Consider the following 17530-nt stretch of genomic DNA (forward strand, 5'->3'; position numbering starts at 1 on the left):
GCGGTGACCCGATCCTGTAGGTTCATGCTATACAACATTCGCAGAGTACGACCCTGCCTTACACAGGAAGCGGCGCAGGTCCTAATCCAGGCACTTGTCATCTCCCGTCTGGATTACTGCAACTCCCTGTTGGCGGGGCTCCCTGCCTGTGCCATTAAACCCCTACAACTCATCCAGAACGCCGCAGTCCGTCTGGTGTTCAACCTTCCCAAGATCTCTCACATCACCCCGCTCCTCCGCACACTCCACTGGCTTCCAGTTGAAGCTCGCATCTGCTACAAGACCATGGTGCTTGCCTATGGAGCTGTGAGGGGAACGGCACCTCCGTACCTTCAGGCTCTGATCAGTCCCTACACCCAAAGAAGGGCACTGCGTTCATCCACCTCTGGCCTGCTGGCCCCCCTACCTCTGCGGAAGCACAGTTCCCACTCAGCCCAGTCAAAACTGTTCGCTGCTCTGGCACCCCAATGGTGGAACAAGCTCCCTCACGACACCAGGACAGCGGAGTCAATCACCACCTTCTGGAGACACCTGAAACCCCACCTCTTTAAGGAATACCTGGGATAGGATAAAGTAATCCTAACTTGACCTTGTCGGGCAAAGATTCTACATCAAAACCCAACAGGACAGACAATGTCTTCTCCTCGTGAATCTTCAATTTCAACTGATCATCTTCAACACTTAATGCACCCCGTTATCACCCCTTTCAACGACGCCCTGCTCCGGAGAGCAAATCAAGTCCCATTTCTTGTCCCTAATTGCATGATCCAGAGTGCCGGCTCCCTCTGGACTGAAGAAACACAATAGATCATCACTAATCCCCTCCGAGTTACTCTCACCAACTCAACAGACCCAACCTCTTCTCCACCCAAACTGACACCACATATGGATCAGCCAAAATACAAGGATCCATTCTCCCCACAAACCTCACTCCCACTGGACCAGAAGCATCCTTTTCATCCACAGGACGAGGCCTGAACTCGGCAGTCCTCACCGCAGGTACTACATCTATGCTCTCGTCATGTTCCATCTCTCAGCTACTAGAGCAAGAATCCCCCTTTTTGCACTTGATACCAACCCTCCTCACCACACCGCTTCCCTTTACACTCAGCTCCTTCTCAGCAGTCATCACTGCACCTGTCACCACAATTAATTCACCCTCACTCTCATCACATTCCCTTTCCTCGAGCTCTTCTAATAGTTCTGTGCGATCCTCCATTCCATATTCCATTAACCTCTTACATCTAGACGTTCCGCTAGCGGAACACCGCTCCAATATCCAATGATAAGGCGTGGCGCGAAATACAAACTCCTCGAAAATCCGAAAACTTCAATTTTTCAAACATATGACTATTTTACAGCATTTTAAAGACAAGACTCTCCTTTATCTAACCACACTGTCCGATTTCAAAAAGGCTTTACAACGAAAGCAAAACATTAGATTATGTCAGGAGAGTACCCAGCCAGAAATAATCACACACCCATTTTTCAAGCTAGCATATAATGTCACAAAAACCAAAACCACAGCTAAATGCAGCACTAACCTTTGATGATCTTCATCAGATGACACTCCTAGGACATTATGTTATACAATACATGCATGTTTTGTTCAATCAAGTTCATATTTATATAAAAAAACAGCTTTTTACATTAGGATGTGACGTTCAGAACTAGCATTCCCACCGAACACTTCCGGTGAATTTACTAAATTACTCACGATAAACGTTCACAAAAACATAACAATTATTTTAAGAATTATAGATACAGAACTCCTTTATGCAATCGCGGTGTCTGATTTTAAAATAGCTCTCCGGTGAAAGCACATTTTGCAATATTCTGAGTAGATAGCTCGCCATCACAGGCTAGCTATTTTGACACCCACCAAGTTTGGTACTCACCAAACTCAGATTTACTATAAGAAAAATTGGATTACCTTTGCTGTTCTTTGTCAGAATGCACTCCCAGGACTTCTACTTCAACAACAAATGTTGGTTTGGTTCCAAATAATCCATAGTTATATCCAAATAGCGGCGTTTTGTTTGTGCGTTCAAGACACTATCCGAAGGGTAACGAAGGGTGACGCGTATCGTGACAAAACATTTCAAAATATTCCATTACCGTACTTCGAAGCATGTCAAACGCTGTTTGAAATCAATTTTTATGCGATTTTTCTCGTAAAAAAAGCGATAATATTCCGACCGGGAGATGTCCTTTCCGTTCAAAGACTCAAAATCTAAAATGGACTCTTCACGTGCATGCGCACGCCCGTCTCATTGTTCTCAGATCGACCACTTACCAAATGCGCTACTGTTTTTCAGCCATGGGCTGCAAAGTCATCATTCAACGTTCTGGCGCCTTCTGAGAGCCTATGGGAGCCTTAGAAAATGTCACGTTACAGCAGAGATCCTTTGTTTTGGATAGAGATGACAAAGAAGGCCATGAAATGGTCAGACAGGGTACTTCCTGTACAGAATCTTCTCAGGTTTTGGCCTGCCATTTGAGTTCTGTTATACTCACAGACACCATTCAAACAGTTTTAGAAACTTTGGAGTGTTTTCTATCCAAAGCTACTAATTATATGCATATTCTAGTTTCTGGGCAGGAGTAATAATCAGATTAAATCGGGTACGTTTTTTATCCGGCCGTGAAAATACTGCCCCCTAAAACATATTCCACTTTTCTCCTTTTTCCCTTATCCGCCATCTTCTCCTTCACCAGATCTTTCCAGAAGGCTGTTGTAATCCCTCACTCCATATTTATTCATAATGTGTTCTACTTTCTTCCTTTTTTCCTTGTCCGCCATCTTAACGACTTCCTTCAACCCTCCTTCCTCAAATCATGTTGCTAGGGTTCATTCGGTTTCATTCGAAAAACACTCACAAACTCTTCTAAACAGTTCTTAACATAATTCATGTTGTATTGTAACTGAAAAGAAAGTAACCCAATTTATTTAACAAAAAACTATTTTGCATGAATGAGGGGGTTCGATTAACCTCGCCTGTTTTGCGCTGGCGCTCCTCCCTCCTCACTTTCGCTCCCGATGATGTGACAGCCATTGCCCGGTTCAACCCAGGCCAGTGTAAAAGATTTCCCTTATTGGCTTTCCACGTTTCTGCTGCCGCATGTGGATGACATAAGCAGTATCTCACGGCCCGAATGTCTCTCGTTCCCCCTACTGGTTTGGATGTGTCATAGAAAGAGATGTGACAACTGAAACTTCAGTACAAGCATAGCAGATAGACCAATATCCACGCAGTCTGTGTCTCAACACCCTTGGGAGCATCGCTGGACAGCTATTTTCAGGTCTCTCCAGAGATGTTCGATCGGGTTCAAGTCCGGGCTCTGGCTGGGCCCCTCAAGGACATTCAGAAACTTCTTGCATTTACGAATGTGTTCTTGGGGACCTTCAATGCTGCAGAAAAGTTTCGGTACCATTACCGAGATCTGTGCCTCGACACAATCCTGTCTCGGAGCCTGCCTGTTGTGCCCTGTCCGGGGGTATTGTCGGACGGGTCCACAGTGTCTCCCGACCCTCCTGTCTCAGCCTCCAGTATTTATCCTGTAGTAGTTTATGTGTCGGGGGCTAGGGTCAGTCTGTTATATCTGGAGTATTTGTCCTGTCTTTCTCTCTCTCTCTTTTCCTCTCTTTTTTTCTCTCTCTCTCTCAGAGGACCTGAGCCCTATGACCATGCCTCGGGACTACCTGGCCTGATTTACATTTTACATTTAAGTCATTTAGCAGACGCTCTTATCCAGAGCGACTTACAAATTGGTGCATTCACCTTATGATATCCAGTGGAACAACCACTTTACAATAGTGCATCTAAATCTTTTAAGGGGGGGGGGGGTTAGAAGGATTACTTTATCCTATCCCAGGTATTCCTTAAAGAGGTGGGGTTTCAGGTGTCTCCGGAAAGTGGTGATTGACTCCGCTGTCCTGGCGTCGTGAGGAAGCTTGTTCCACCATTGGGGTGCCAGAGCAGCGAACAGTTTGGACTGGGCTGAGCGGGAACCGTGCTTCCTCAGAGGTAGGGGGGCCAGCAGGCCAGAGGTGGATGAACGCAGTGCCCTTGTTTGGGTGTAGGGCCTGATCAGAGCCTGAAGGTATGGAGGTGCCGTTCCCCTCACAGCTCCGTAGGCAAGCACCATGGTCTTGTAGCGGATGCGAGCTTCAACTGGAAGCCAGTGGAGAGAGCGGAGGAGCGGGGTGACGTGAGAGAACTTGGGAAGGTTGAACACCAGACGGGCTGCGGCGTTCTGGATGAGTTGTAGGGGTTTAGTGGCACAGGCAGGGAGCCCAGCCAACAGCGAGTTGCAGTAATCCAGACGGGAGATGACAAGTGCCTGGATTAGGACCTGCGCCGCTTCCTGTGTGAGGCAGGGTCGTACTCTGCGAATGTTGTATAGCATGAACCTACAGGATCGGGTCACCGCCTTGATGTTAGTGGAGAACGACAGGGTGTTGTCCAGGATCACGCCAAGGTTCTTAGCACTCTGGGAGGAGGACACAAGGGAGTTGTCAACCGTGATGGCGAGATCATGGAATGGGCAGTCCTTCCCCGGGAGGAAGAGCAGCTCCGTCTTGCCGAGGTTCAGCTTGAGGTGGTGATCCGTCATCCACACTGATATGTCTGCCAGACATGCAGAGATGCGATTCGCCGCCTGGTTATCAGAAGGGGGAAAGGAGAAGATTAATTGTGTGTCGTCTGCATAGCAATGATAGGAGAGACCATGTGAGGATATGACAGAGCCAAGTGACTTGGTGTATAGCGAGAATAGGAGAGGGCCTGGAACAGAGCCCTGGGGGACACCAGTGGTGAGAGCGCGTGGTGCGGAGACAGATTCTCGCCACGCCACCTGGTAGGAGCGACCTGTCAGGTAGGATGCAATCCAAGCGTGGGCCGCGCCGGAGATGCCCAACTCGGAGAGGGTGGAGAGGAGGATCTGATGGTTCACAGTATCAAAGGCAGCAGTTAGGTCTAGAAGGATGAGAGCAGAGGAGAGAGAGTTAGCTTTAGCAATGCGGAGAGCCTCCGTGACACAGAGAAGAGCAGTCTCAGTTGAATGCCCAGTCTTGAAACCTGACTGATTAGGATCAAGAAGGTCATTCTGAGAGAGATAGCAGGAGAGCTGGCCAAGGACGGCTGATGACTCCTTGCTGTCCCCAGTCCACCTGGTCGTGCTGCTGCTCCAGTTTCAACTGTTCTGACTGTGGCTATGGGACCCTGACCTGTTCACCGGATGTGCTACCTTGTCCCAGACCTGCTGTTTTCAACTCTCTAGAGACAGCAGGTGTGGTAGAGATACTCTGAATGATCGGCTATGAAAGCCAACTGACAGGTATTGACCTGTTGCACCCTCTACAAACACTGTGATTATTATTATCTGACCCTGCTGGTCATCTCTGAACATTTGAACCTTTTGGCCATGGTCTGTTATAATCTCCACCCGGCACAGCCAGAAGAGGACTGGCCACCCCTCATAGGTTTCTTCCTAGGTTCTGGCCCTTCTAGGGAGTTTTTCCTAGCCACCGTGCTTCTACACCTGCATTGCTTGCTGTTTGGGGTTTTAGGCTGGGTTTCTGTACAGCACTTTGTGACATCAGCTGATCTAAGAAGGGCTTTATAAATACATTTGATGGAGATACCTTTTTTAAAGTAGGGGTGTGAATCAGAAAACCAGTCAGTATCTCGTGTGACCACCATTTGCTCATGCAGCATGACACATCTCCTATGCATAGAGTTGATCAGGCTGTTGATTGTGGCCTGTGGAATGTTGTCCCACCCTTCTTCAATGGCTGTGTGAAGTTGCTGGATATTGGCGGGAACTGGAAAACGTAGATCCAGATCCAGAGCACCACAAACATGCTTAATGGGTGGCATGTCTGGTGAGTATGCAGGACATGGAAGAACTGGGAGATTTTCAGCTTCCAGGAATTGTGTGCAGATCCTTGCAACATGAGGCCGTGCATTATCATGCTGAAACATGAGGTGATGGCTGTGGATGAATGGCACGACAATGTGCCTCAAGATCTCTGTGCATTCAAATTACACGACAATGGCACGACAATGTGCATCACGGTATCTCTGTGCATTCAAATTACCATCGATAAAATACAATTCTGTTCGTTGTCCATAGCTTATGCCTGCTCATACCATAACTCCGCCGCCACCATGGGATACTCTGTTCACAACGTTGACATCAGCAAACCGCTCGCCCACACAACTCCATACACGCTGTCTGCCATCTACCCGGTACAGTTGAAACCAGGATTCATCTGCGAAGAGCACAATTCTCCAGAGTGCCAGTGGCCATTTAAGGTGAGCATTTGCCCGCTGAAGTCAGTTACGACGCAAACTGCAGTCAGGTCAAGAACATGGTGAGGACAACGAGCACGCAGATGATTTTCCCTGTAACAGTTTCTGACAGTTTGTGCAGAAATTCTTCGCTTGTGCAAACCCACAGTCTCAGACAATCCCGCAGGTGAAGAAGCCGGATGTGGAGGTCCTGGGCTGGCATGGTTATATGTGGTCTGCAGTTGTGAGGCCGTTTGGCCGTAGTGCCAAATTCTCTAAAAGGATGTTGGATGTGGATTATTTTAGAGACATTAAGATTCAATTATCTTGCAACAGTGCTGGTGGACATGCCTGCAGTCAGCATGCCAATTGCACACTCCCTCAAAACTTGGCATTGTGTTGTGTGACAAGACTGCACATTTTAGAGTGACCTTTTATTGTCACCAGCATAAGGTGCACCTGTGTAATGATCATGCTGTTTAATCAGCTTATTGATATGCCACACCTGTCAGGTGGATGGATTATCTTGGCAAATGAGAAATGCTCACTAATAGGGATGTAAAAAAATGTGTGCACAAGATTTGAGATAAATAAGCTTTCTGGGATATTTTATTTCAGCTCATGAAACAAAATGTAAGCACAACACTTTACATGTTGTGCTTACATTTTTGTTCAATGAACATTTCAAGTGCTTGCATTTGATTATTATTAATCAAATACAAACCTTGAATTGATTACTCGTGTACTCACGACCATCCCTAACAACAACTAAAAAGCAAAACATTCCAGTAGTCTGTTCTTTCTGGTTATGTAGGTGAATATAGCTGGTTACATTTTCTGAAATTGGCAATCCCTGAGTAATGTGATTACTCAGAACCACTTGAGCTGGTTATTCATTGCTATAGTATAGGTTGTGAAATAAGTCCAGAGATGAGCTAAAACGGGTTTCACTGAGATGGCTTTCCCAGCAGACAGAAAAGAACATAGTAGATGAATGGAGGAGGAAATGAGGGAAGAACAGAGTTAGGTAATACTGTGACGCAACAGGATGTGATACTGACATTCCGCTTCTGGCCTTCCAGGTGTGTTAGTGTAAAGGGCAGGGCTATTGGCGGTAGCCCATTTGTCTGCAAGTTGGAACAGTGCTCAGCTGCAGGATAAATACATACACACCTGAACCTGACTCATAAACAGACAGACCTTACACTGACATTCTGAAGAAGCTGAGACACAGCTTAGGTGGATATTTACCTGCTGGTGGTGTATTCAGGTGGCTTTTACCTGCTGGTGGTGTATTCAGGTGGCTTTTACCTGCTGGTGGTGTATTCAGGTGGATATTTACCTGCTGGTGGTGTATTCAGGTGGCTTTTACCTGCTGGTGGTGTATTCAGGTGGCTTTTACCTGCTGGTGGTGTATTCAGGTGGATATTTACCTGCTGGTGGTGTATTCAGGTGGCTTTTACCTGCTGGTGGTGTATTCAGGTGGATATTTACCTGCTGGTGGTGTATTCAGGTGGCTTTTACCTGCTGGTGGTGTATTCAGGTGGATATTTACCTGCTGGTGGTGTATTCAGGTGGATATTTACCTGCTGGTGGTGTATTCAGGTGGATATTTACCTGCTGGTGGTGTATTCAGGTGGCTTTTACCTGCTGGTGGTGTATTCAGGTGGATATTTACCTGCTGGTGGTGTATTCAGGTGGATATTTACCTGCTGGTGGTGTATTCAGGTGGCTTTTACCTGCTGGTGGTGTATTCAGGTGGATATTTACCTGCTGGTGGTGTATTCAGGTGGATATTTACCTGCTGGTGGTGTATTCAGGTGGATATTTACCTGCTGGTGGTGTATTCAGGTGGATATTTACCTGCTGGTGGTGTATTCAGGTGGATATTTACCTGCTGGTGGTGTATTCAGGTGGCTTTTACCTGCTGGTGGTGTATTCAGGTGGATATTTACCTGCTGGTGGTGTATTCAGGTGGATATGTACCTGCTGGTGGTGTATTCAGGTGGATATTTACCTGCTGGTGGTGTATTCAGGTGGGTGTTACCTGCTGGTGGTGTATTCAGGTGGGTGTTACCTGCTGGTGGTGTATTCAGGTGGGTGTTACCTGCTGGTGGTGTATTCAGGTGGGTGTTACCTGCTGGTGGTGTATTCAGGTGGGTGTTACCTGCTGGTGGTGTATTCAGGTGGGTGTTACCTGCTGGTGGTGTATTCAGGTGGCTTTTACCTGTTGAACCTTACCCCAAGAGAGAAGTCACTCCATTCGGCACTCTGATCTACACTCTTTCTATCACATTGGACTTTGTGCACAATATACTAGTACATTTGTCTGAGACAGTGAATCCGACCTAAACCCCCAGAGAGCAAGCAGAGACGACAGAAGCAAGGGATAGGTAGATACTCCAAAGGGATTGGTAGAAACCTTGAGAGGAACCAGACTGCAGCGACCAACTGGGCCAATGGTCTCTATATTTTTGGAAATGCCGCTGTGGAGACGGACAAAGGCTGGCGATGAGGAGTGTAACCGCGCTGTCCTGGTCACAATGTCGAACTTTGACCACGGTGTACCACTGTGCAGGAGGCCGGGGGCAGAGAAAGATGCCAAAAGACTCCACCGTACCCTGACCAGACTGGGATACAGAGTGGACATACACACTGACCTCACCTCTCATGAGATGTACACACTCTTCAAGACAGGTAACACACACAGACACACACATACCTTAAACGCACACACCCCTGCTCTACATCAGCTCTAAAACAATAATAAATACTTTATATCCTGGTTTTATCCATTTTATCAAACGTATCAGAGTTCTTACATAATGTTAGCAATTAGGGGACGGTCACAGAGTCCACTGCAGCCCTGAATACAAAACAATTGAAAACCTACACTGAGTGTACAAAACATTAAGGACACCTGCTCTTTCCATGACATAGACTGACCAGGTGAATCCAGGTGAAAGCTATGATCCCTTATTGATGTCCCTAGTTAAATCAACTTAAATCATTGTAGATGAACGGGAGACAGGTTAGGAAGGAATTTTAAGCCCTGAAACATGGATTGTATATATGTACCATTCAGACGGTGAATGGGCAAGACAAAAGATTTACGTGCTTTTGAACAGGGTATGGTAGTAGGTGCTTTACCCCACCTTGACAAAACTGTGGGAAGAATTGGAGTCTACATGGGCCAGCATCCCTGTGGAGTCCATTCCCCGACAAATTGATGCTCTTCTGAGGGCAAAAGGGGGAGTACACCTCAATATTAGGAAGGTGTTCTTAATGTTTGGTACACTCAGTGTATACACGCACATAAACAGAGTGTACAAAACAAAACATTAAGGACACCTTCCTAACAGATTGTATCTCTTGTCTTGCCCATTCACCCTCTGAATGGCACACACACAATCCATGTCTCAATTGTCTCAAGGCTTAAAAATCCTTCTTTAACCTGTCTCGTCCCCTTCAGGGGGGAGGCAGAGGAAAGATTCTTTGCCATTCATTGTTATTTACAGTTACTTACAGTAGAAATCATAGGAGATTTGAAATACTGTATGTATGGCGTGCAGACAGAATGAAATGATGACACACACAAACACACACACTCACGAGACAGAATGTCCTAGTAATAAAGGATGCCACAGTCCTATACACACCTGTTTAATAACTACTGTGCAAATACCTGCGGACATATGCACACACCGTGCTCTGCCCTGCAGACATGATGACAGATGGATAAGCTAATCTTTCACTAAAGCAAACTGTTCTGAGGAATCACATACCACAATCATCACATGACCCAACAGGGGAGATAATGTTCTATTAATGTTTTTTCTTCTAACCAGTACAGTCAGGGAGGGATGGGCCGACCCATAGTCTGGTTCTTCTAAAGGTTTCTTCCTTTTAGGGACTGTTTCCTTGCCACTGTGCTGCTATTAGCTCTTACTGGGTCTAGGCCAGTAAAGCACTTTCTGACAAAACATTTATAAATTAATGCAATTTCATTAATTGATTGATGCATTGATTGATTGCAGAGAGTGAGCGGCCAGTGAAGGAGTGTTTCCTGGCAGTGCTGTCGTCTCACGGGGAGGAGGGCTGTGTGTTCGGGGCGGATGGAAGACCGGTTAGACTGTCCCACATCTTCTCCTGCTTCAACAACTCACACATGGAGGGAAAGACCAAACTGTTCTTTATCCAGGTCAGTACCATTATCATCAATCACCACATCCACAACAAAAAAATCAGTCAGTGATATAACAATCATCATTAGTAATCATCTCTCCCTCTCTCCCTAGGCGTGTCGTGGGGGTGAGCTGGATGATGGGGTGACAGTGGAGACGGATTCAGCAGGAAGTGATGTCACTGAGGACACTCTGTCTCAGTACCTGTCCATCCCCATGGATACAGCGGTGATGTACGCCACCACGCCAGGTTACGGGGCCTTCATGCACCCTCTGGGGGCTGTCTTCCTCCAGACACTCTGCATCCTATTGGAGGAGGAAGGGGGCAGAGCCTTGGAGCTGACACGCCTCCTGACACGCCTCTCCCACCGTGTAGCCTTTGGCTTCCAGGCCAAAGGTCGTCTGCTGGGGGGGAAGAAGGAAATGCCTTGCTTCGTATCGCGACTGACCAGAGAGGTGTTCCCATTCGCCGAGCCCGGGAAGGAGGGCGGGGCCAATGGGCTTTCTGCAACGACATTGGTCAACCCAGAGTACAACAGACCTCGCAAACCATCTATAAGCTAAACCCGAAGCCTTTGTGAGATCTAAAGACACTTGTCGCTCACAGATTGACAGGGTAGACTTGCTCTGTCAGCTACATTAGTACGGATGACTTTCGATGTGTTGTTAGCCAGAGGGTTGTGAGTTTGTGCCAAGGTTGGGACAGAATTTCCACTCTGTTACTTGTGTGCATGTTCGTGTGCATAATAGAAACAGGACATTGTGAAGATCAGATATGCGGATAAAGGATCAGATCTGGAGGTGTTGATAGTTTCACCACAGAGTAGATGATTATGGCGTCTTCCTTTACAGACAACTGATGCATCTTAAAATATTCTAGATAATGAACGGTATACTATGTTATTTGAGTCTATTTCTTTAATCAAAATGGCAATCTATGCCTAAGCTTCTGCTTCTATGCTTTTATTTGAAACCACTAAATGTAAGTTGAACACACATGCTCAATGTTGAGTATGTTAAAAACGACTTGCGTGTGACAATATATTGTTTTCATTCATTGCTTTGATAAATATAATGTTCAAGGTGTTTTCAGTATTTTAACTGAGACAATACATGACTGTATTCCTAAGTTGTAGCATTCTGACTGATACAGTGAGATGGAGAGTAAGTTGAAGAAGACACAGCTTTACGCCAGACCAGTGCACCAGCAGGCTCAGATTTGAGTACCTCTGCTGTAGGAGGAACACCAGTCCAGGTAGACTAAAAGATTAAAGTCACGCTACAGTCTCCTTTTCACCTCATTTACTTAACAAAAGGAACATCTCAATAAGTGGCCCAGGTATCCTCATGACATGGCACAAGTGGGGTTCTCTATTTCTCAACTATTGTTCCCGCAAGCATGGGGGAGTCCATCAGACCAACTCCTTGAATGGCTGACTCCAAGAAGTTTGAACTTGTGTAATTTTTTGTTGTTGCTAAAAACGTGTTATTCTTTACCCTTAAGTGTGTGTATATTACTGTATACGTGGGATATTGTTTTTCCAACAGGAAAAGTAAAAAGATTGCTGGAATGCGTCTTTACTCTTTGAACCCACATACTGAGCTGTGAGAAGGACTATAGGCCTTTCCCCAGACAGACAAGACAGGGAAAGAAGAACACATAACATGAACGCCTGTCACCTGATACACTCTGGCACATAATTACCTACCACAAACAAAGCACACTGATAAACCACCTCATAAACGCCTTCCACACACAACATCTGATCCATTACTGATACAAATGTACTTCTCAGCACTATCACTTTTCACTCTCAAGACTCATTTACAGTAAGACGGACTCTCTGCTGAGGAACTCTGAGGTCATGAACATAAGAGTTACATGTTTAATCATTAACCTGGGAGTTCCTTCAACCAGCTGATTAAATTTAGTAGAGCAACTGATACCATACACCTATGCATTTACATTTTACCCATTGAGCCGACGCTCTTATCCAGGACTTACAGGAGCAATTAGGGTTAAGTGCCTTGCTCAAGGGCACATCAACATATTTTATACCTGGTCGGGTATTCGAACCAGCAACCATTCAGTTACTGGCTCTTAACCTCTAGAATACCTGCTCAGAGATTACCCAGGGCTGGTACAGACACACACACACGACTTCTGCGTTCCAAATACCCAAATTCAGCCTTGCTCCGATTGTAAGACGATTAGATCAGTGACTGTGCACTTTATTGTAGTAATAAAGGTTGAGTTGAGGAAACTTGTTCTTGAACAGATATCAAAATCAAATCAAATGTTACTTGTCACATGCGCCAAAAACAAATGGTGTAGACCTTACAAGCCCTTAATTTCTTGAACTGCATTGTTGGTTAAGAAAATATTTACTAAATAAAGTAAAAAAAAATATATATAAATATATAACAATAAAAAAATAACAATAACGAGGCTATATACAGGGGGGTACCGGTACCGAGTCAATGTGCGGGGGTACAGGTTAGTTGAGGTAATTTGTACATTTAGGTAGGGGTAAAGTGACTATGCATATAAAATAAACAGTGAGTAGCAGCAGTGTAAAAACAAAGGGGGTGGAGGTGTCAATGTAAATAGTCAGGGTGGCCATTTGATTAATTGTTCAGCCGTCTTATGGCTTGGTGGTAGAAGCTGTTAAGGACCCTTTTGGGACATAGACTTGGCGCTCCGGTACCGCTTGCCATGCGGTAGCAGAGAGAACAGCATTACTTGGGTGACTGGAGCCTTTGACAATGTTTTGGGCCTTCCTCTGACAACGCCTAGTATATAGGTCCTGGATGTCAGGAAGCTTGGCCCCAGTGATGTACTGGGCTGAACGCAGTACCCTCTGTAGCGCCTTACGGTCAGATTCCATTCCAGGCAGTGATGCAACCGGTCAGGATGCTCTCGATGGTACAGCTGTAGAACTTAAGGATCTGGGGACCCATGTCAAATCTTTTCAGTCTCCTGAGGGGGAAAAGGCGCGGTCGTGCCCTCTTCACGACTGTCTTGGTGTGTTTGGACCATGATTGTTTGTTGGTGATGTGTACTCCAAGGAACTTGAAACTCTACCTGCTCCACTACAGCCCCGTCAATGTTAATGAGGACATGTTCGGCCCTCCTTTTGCTGTAGTCCACGATCATCTCCTATGTCTTGCTCACGTTGAGGGAGAGATTGTTGTCTGGGCACCACACTGCCAGGTCTCTGATCTCCTCCCTATAGGGTGTCTCATCATTGTCGGTGATCAGGCCTACCACCGTTATCGCCAGCAAACTTGGTGACTTGATGTGCCAAGTCATGCTTGGCCACTCAGTCATGGGTGAACAGGAGGGGACTAAGCACGCACATTTTATTTGTGCTGGTCAAACATTGAGGTTCATAGGAAACACCTACCTTCGATGATGAGATCCATTGAAGATGCAGTGTGTTTATTTGAAAGACTATGCTACCAAAGGCAAAGACAACACAGAAACAGACACTTTTCAGAAATAAGTAGATGTTTATTATCAAGACTCAGTCATACGGGGGGTTATAAAAGAATAGGGGAGGGAGGGAAAACAGATCTACACACATTACTACAACAAAGACTGAAACGTACTTTGATCTATTTTTCTTTAAAAAATTAACCTTTACTTTTTTGTATTTTATACAAGTAGCAAATTGGACAAATGAATACAAAAAAAGGTAAGATGTTGCAATACCATTTGACAAAAGAATGTAGTTACATGAACACAAGTTAAGAGGTGTGGTCAAATATTGACCAATAATTGTTTCCTTTTCATACTAATATAAAACCAGGTCTAATATCTATAAAAGGTTAAAAAAGTTTATTTACAGACAAAAAAAGCAATAAAAAAAGTAGGAAGAAATTGGCCCTAATCCTAAGGCAACAGGGGGTGTTGCAGGCTTTTTCCCCAGCCCAACACTAACATGATTCCGCTAATCAATGAATAATGATCTTCATTTAAACCTCTATTCAAACACTATTTAAATTGTGTGTGTTGCTAGGCTGGAGCATCATGTAGCCCTCAAGGAGTTGTTCACCCCTGCCCACAGAGTAGAGTGGACTGTCCTACACACTGACAAGGGGTCAGATATTCTTTCATCCCACCCATGATTAGACAGGGTTTAGAGGTATCTGTGGTTAGGGGTAGTGTAATGCTTAAGGTTACGGCTGGCCTTAGAGGAATCTGATCATAGATCTGTGGTTAGCGTCTTTGGGTTTTAATTATTATTTCTAGTGACGAGGGAGAGTGGCTGGGACTGGAGCATGGCATGATGGGAGCTCATTGTTGATTCGTGGATAGAGGTGGGAGGAGCTAAGCCAGAGGCAAAGGGGATTGGTCGAGACAGAAGTGGTGGAGTCTGTTTGCTGGATGAGTTCATGTGGAGAGAAAATGGGGGATGAGAGGAGGGGGATGAAGATGAAGAGGTATTGGGGGTAGGGGGCGGGGGGAGGTGTGTGTGAGTTAATAAATGTGGATGTGTGTGAGACTGGATGTGGGTGTAAGCCTGACCGTGTGTGTCCCTGTGTGACTGCAGACGAGGGGGTTTGGTGGTGAGGGAGAGGGGCTGGACCTGCTCAGGATGTGTGTGCTCGGAGTGTGAGTGTGTGTGTTCGGTGTGTGTGGGTGCGGGAGCGGCAGGGGAGGCCAGAGCAGTGGTGGGCGTGGCTGGAGAGTCCAGAGAGGAGGCGGGACTAGCCTGGGACAGGTGTGTGTGTGTCAGGTGTGTGTGAGACACACTGGGTCTCTCCTGAGTTCCATACGACACACACGACTTTTTGAGCTGCGCGGAGAAGTGCTCTAGAGACAAAATAAAAACACACTGATCAGTCTTACTGTTACTTTCCAGTTATATCATTAAGTAAAACAGACTAGGTCACTTCTCACGTCTTCATATTGCTCTGATCTTGAATGTATTAGGTGGTTCTTACCCTCTGAAGCAGCTGACTGGAGATGTGTCATCTGTCCCTCTGGAGCAGTCTCTGGCCTGCCATCTCTCTTCCTTTTCTTCCTCTTCCCCTGCACACACAACCAATCACATCATGTCCTCCACCACCACACAGCAACCAATCAAATCACTACTAAATAATTCCTATAGTACTTACGTAGTTGTCTCTAGCTGACCATCCAGGGTAGAGTTGGGAGTGTAGCTGTCTCTCCTTGCGGGCCATATCATAGTACTTAGACTGCTCCTCACGAGACAGAGTGTGCCACTGTAGACAGACACACAGGGTTAACACACACACTCCCTTCTGGAGCATAGGTCATTGACAACAACGTTCACTATGAACGCACACATCGTACAAACAATGACCGTGTGTGAGCACACATACACACACTGACACTCACCCTGCGTCCCAGAATCTGGTTGATGGCAGCGCTCTCCTTCAGGGTGCACTCAGCCACCACCTTGGGTCTCTGCTCCTTCATGTACAGCATAAAGGCATTCAGAGGCTTCTTCACATGAGGCTTCTTCTCCTCCTTCTCTCTGTCCCCCATAGACACAGCACACCTCCTACACACACCACAGAGTTACGGAGTCAGCAAAAGGGGTGTAAGAAAGGTGTGTGGTTTAAAGAGCTGTGTGTGTGCGTACCCGTGCTGGTTGCTGTCTCTCGGTTCCTGTTTGATCGCCGTGGAAACAATGGCAGGGTGGGGGACTGACGTCTGGGGAGGCGGGACCATGTGGGGTGAGAAACGACTGGACACAAAGCTGTCAAACACACACCATACCACAAACATAAATAACAATTAAATGACATGTTTGCATTCTTTACAGAAGTCCAGTCTTCACAGTATGTAGTCTCCAGAGGAGTGATACATGGATGTGTATGAGTGATTCGGTGAGCTGTACCCAGAGGAGTGATACATGGATGTGTATGAGTGATTCGGTGAGCTGTACCCAGAGGAGTGATGCATGGATGTGTATGAGTGATTAGGTGAGCTGTACCCAGAGGAGTGATGCGTGGATGTGTATGAGTGATTAGGTGAGCTGTACCCAGAGGAGTGATGCGTGGATGTGTATGAGTGATTAGGTGAGCTGTACCCAGAGGAGTGATGCGTGGATGTGTATGAGTGATTAGGTGAGCTGTACCCAGAGGAGTGATACGTGGATGTGTATGAGTGATTGGGTGAGCTGTACCCAGAGGAGTGATACGTGGATGTGTGTGAATGATTAGGTGAGCTGTACCTGGACATGGAAGAGTTCAAGGCGAGAGCTGCAGGGTAGGATGGTCTAAACCCCCCCACTGGAATACCGTACATGGACTGGCCCTGCCTGGAGACAGAAAGCGAGGGAGGGGAAACAGTGTCACTTTTGTAATAGCATATGTTGTGCTAAAAATTGTTGGCAAAATAAACTAAACCATTATTGTATTTATCATGAGAGTTTGAATGGGCGCGTGTGTGACTCACAGCCAGCTCAGGGGGTGTGTCATGTGTTCCATGCCTCCAGGAGAGAGAGGGTAGTAAGGAGAGAGCTCTGCTGGGTGGGGGGTGGGGGGAAGACCTGGAGAGGGGAGCGCAACATATAAATGTGTCATCTGACAGATATCAAACGAAAAATGTGAATCACCTAGGATTTAACATTAATACTGAGTATTCCAGACAAAAGCAGAAAGAGGCATGAGAGAGGAGAAGAACTTTCATACCCGTGTCAGCTGAGAGGTGAGGAGGGGGTGTCCGTGGGGGGAAGGGGTCTGGACTGTAGGACAGGAGTGGGGAGAAGGGGGACAGGTGACTATGCTGCACCACTGGTACCTTATTGGACTAGAGAGAGAAAGAGAGGGAGATAGAGAGGGAAGAGGAAGGGATTAGATTTGGAACAGCTATACAATGCTTTCAAATCGACATGAGCCTTGGCCCTAGGGCCTTGGGTTGTTTCTGGGCTGACTGGCTGTATCAGTGACAGGGGGTCAGTCCTCAAACAGGTCTTCAGGGATATCCTCAGATACCTAACATGCACTCCGTTACATACACACACTCACGGTCCTGGTCTCTGTATCAGAACACACACAGCCATCGCTACACAC

The 17530-nt window shown here is 46.3% G+C and overlaps 2 protein-coding genes across 4 annotated transcripts in view; one reads left to right on the plus strand and one right to left on the minus strand.

The window, feature by feature from the left end:
- Positions 1–7445: 7445 nt before the first annotated feature.
- Positions 7446–12051, plus strand: LOC106568012 (caspase-3). Its single transcript, XM_045692162.1, is given in 4 exon segments — positions 7446–8993; positions 10334–10497; positions 10595–10954; positions 10956–12051. Coding segments are annotated over 4 exon segments (846 nt in total). The 5' UTR covers positions 7446–8755; the 3' UTR covers positions 11040–12051.
- Positions 12052–13973: 1922 nt separating this feature from the next.
- Positions 13974–17530, minus strand: part of LOC106567996 (transcription factor 7-like 1-B) — a 32840-nt gene continuing 29283 nt past the window's right edge. For all 3 annotated transcript variants that reach the window (XM_045692163.1, XM_014137975.2, XM_014137966.2), the window contains 8 exons: positions 17150–17267; positions 16914–17007; positions 16690–16776; positions 16096–16212; positions 15849–16014; positions 15605–15712; positions 15431–15518; positions 13974–15299 (listed from right to left, as the gene is read on the minus strand). In XM_045692163.1, the coding sequence (XP_045548119.1) occupies positions 14719–15299; positions 15431–15518; positions 15605–15712; positions 15849–16014; positions 16096–16212; positions 16690–16776; positions 16914–17007; positions 17150–17267 (1359 nt within the window). In that variant the 3' untranslated portion in view covers positions 13974–14718. The remainder of the gene's footprint in view (positions 15300–15430; positions 15519–15604; positions 15713–15848; positions 16015–16095; positions 16213–16689; positions 16777–16913; positions 17008–17149; positions 17268–17530) is intronic.

Source organism: Salmo salar, chromosome ssa01 (genome assembly GCF_905237065.1).
Source record: "Salmo salar chromosome ssa01, Ssal_v3.1, whole genome shotgun sequence".
NCBI classification, from domain to species: domain Eukaryota; kingdom Metazoa; phylum Chordata; class Actinopteri; order Salmoniformes; family Salmonidae; genus Salmo; species Salmo salar.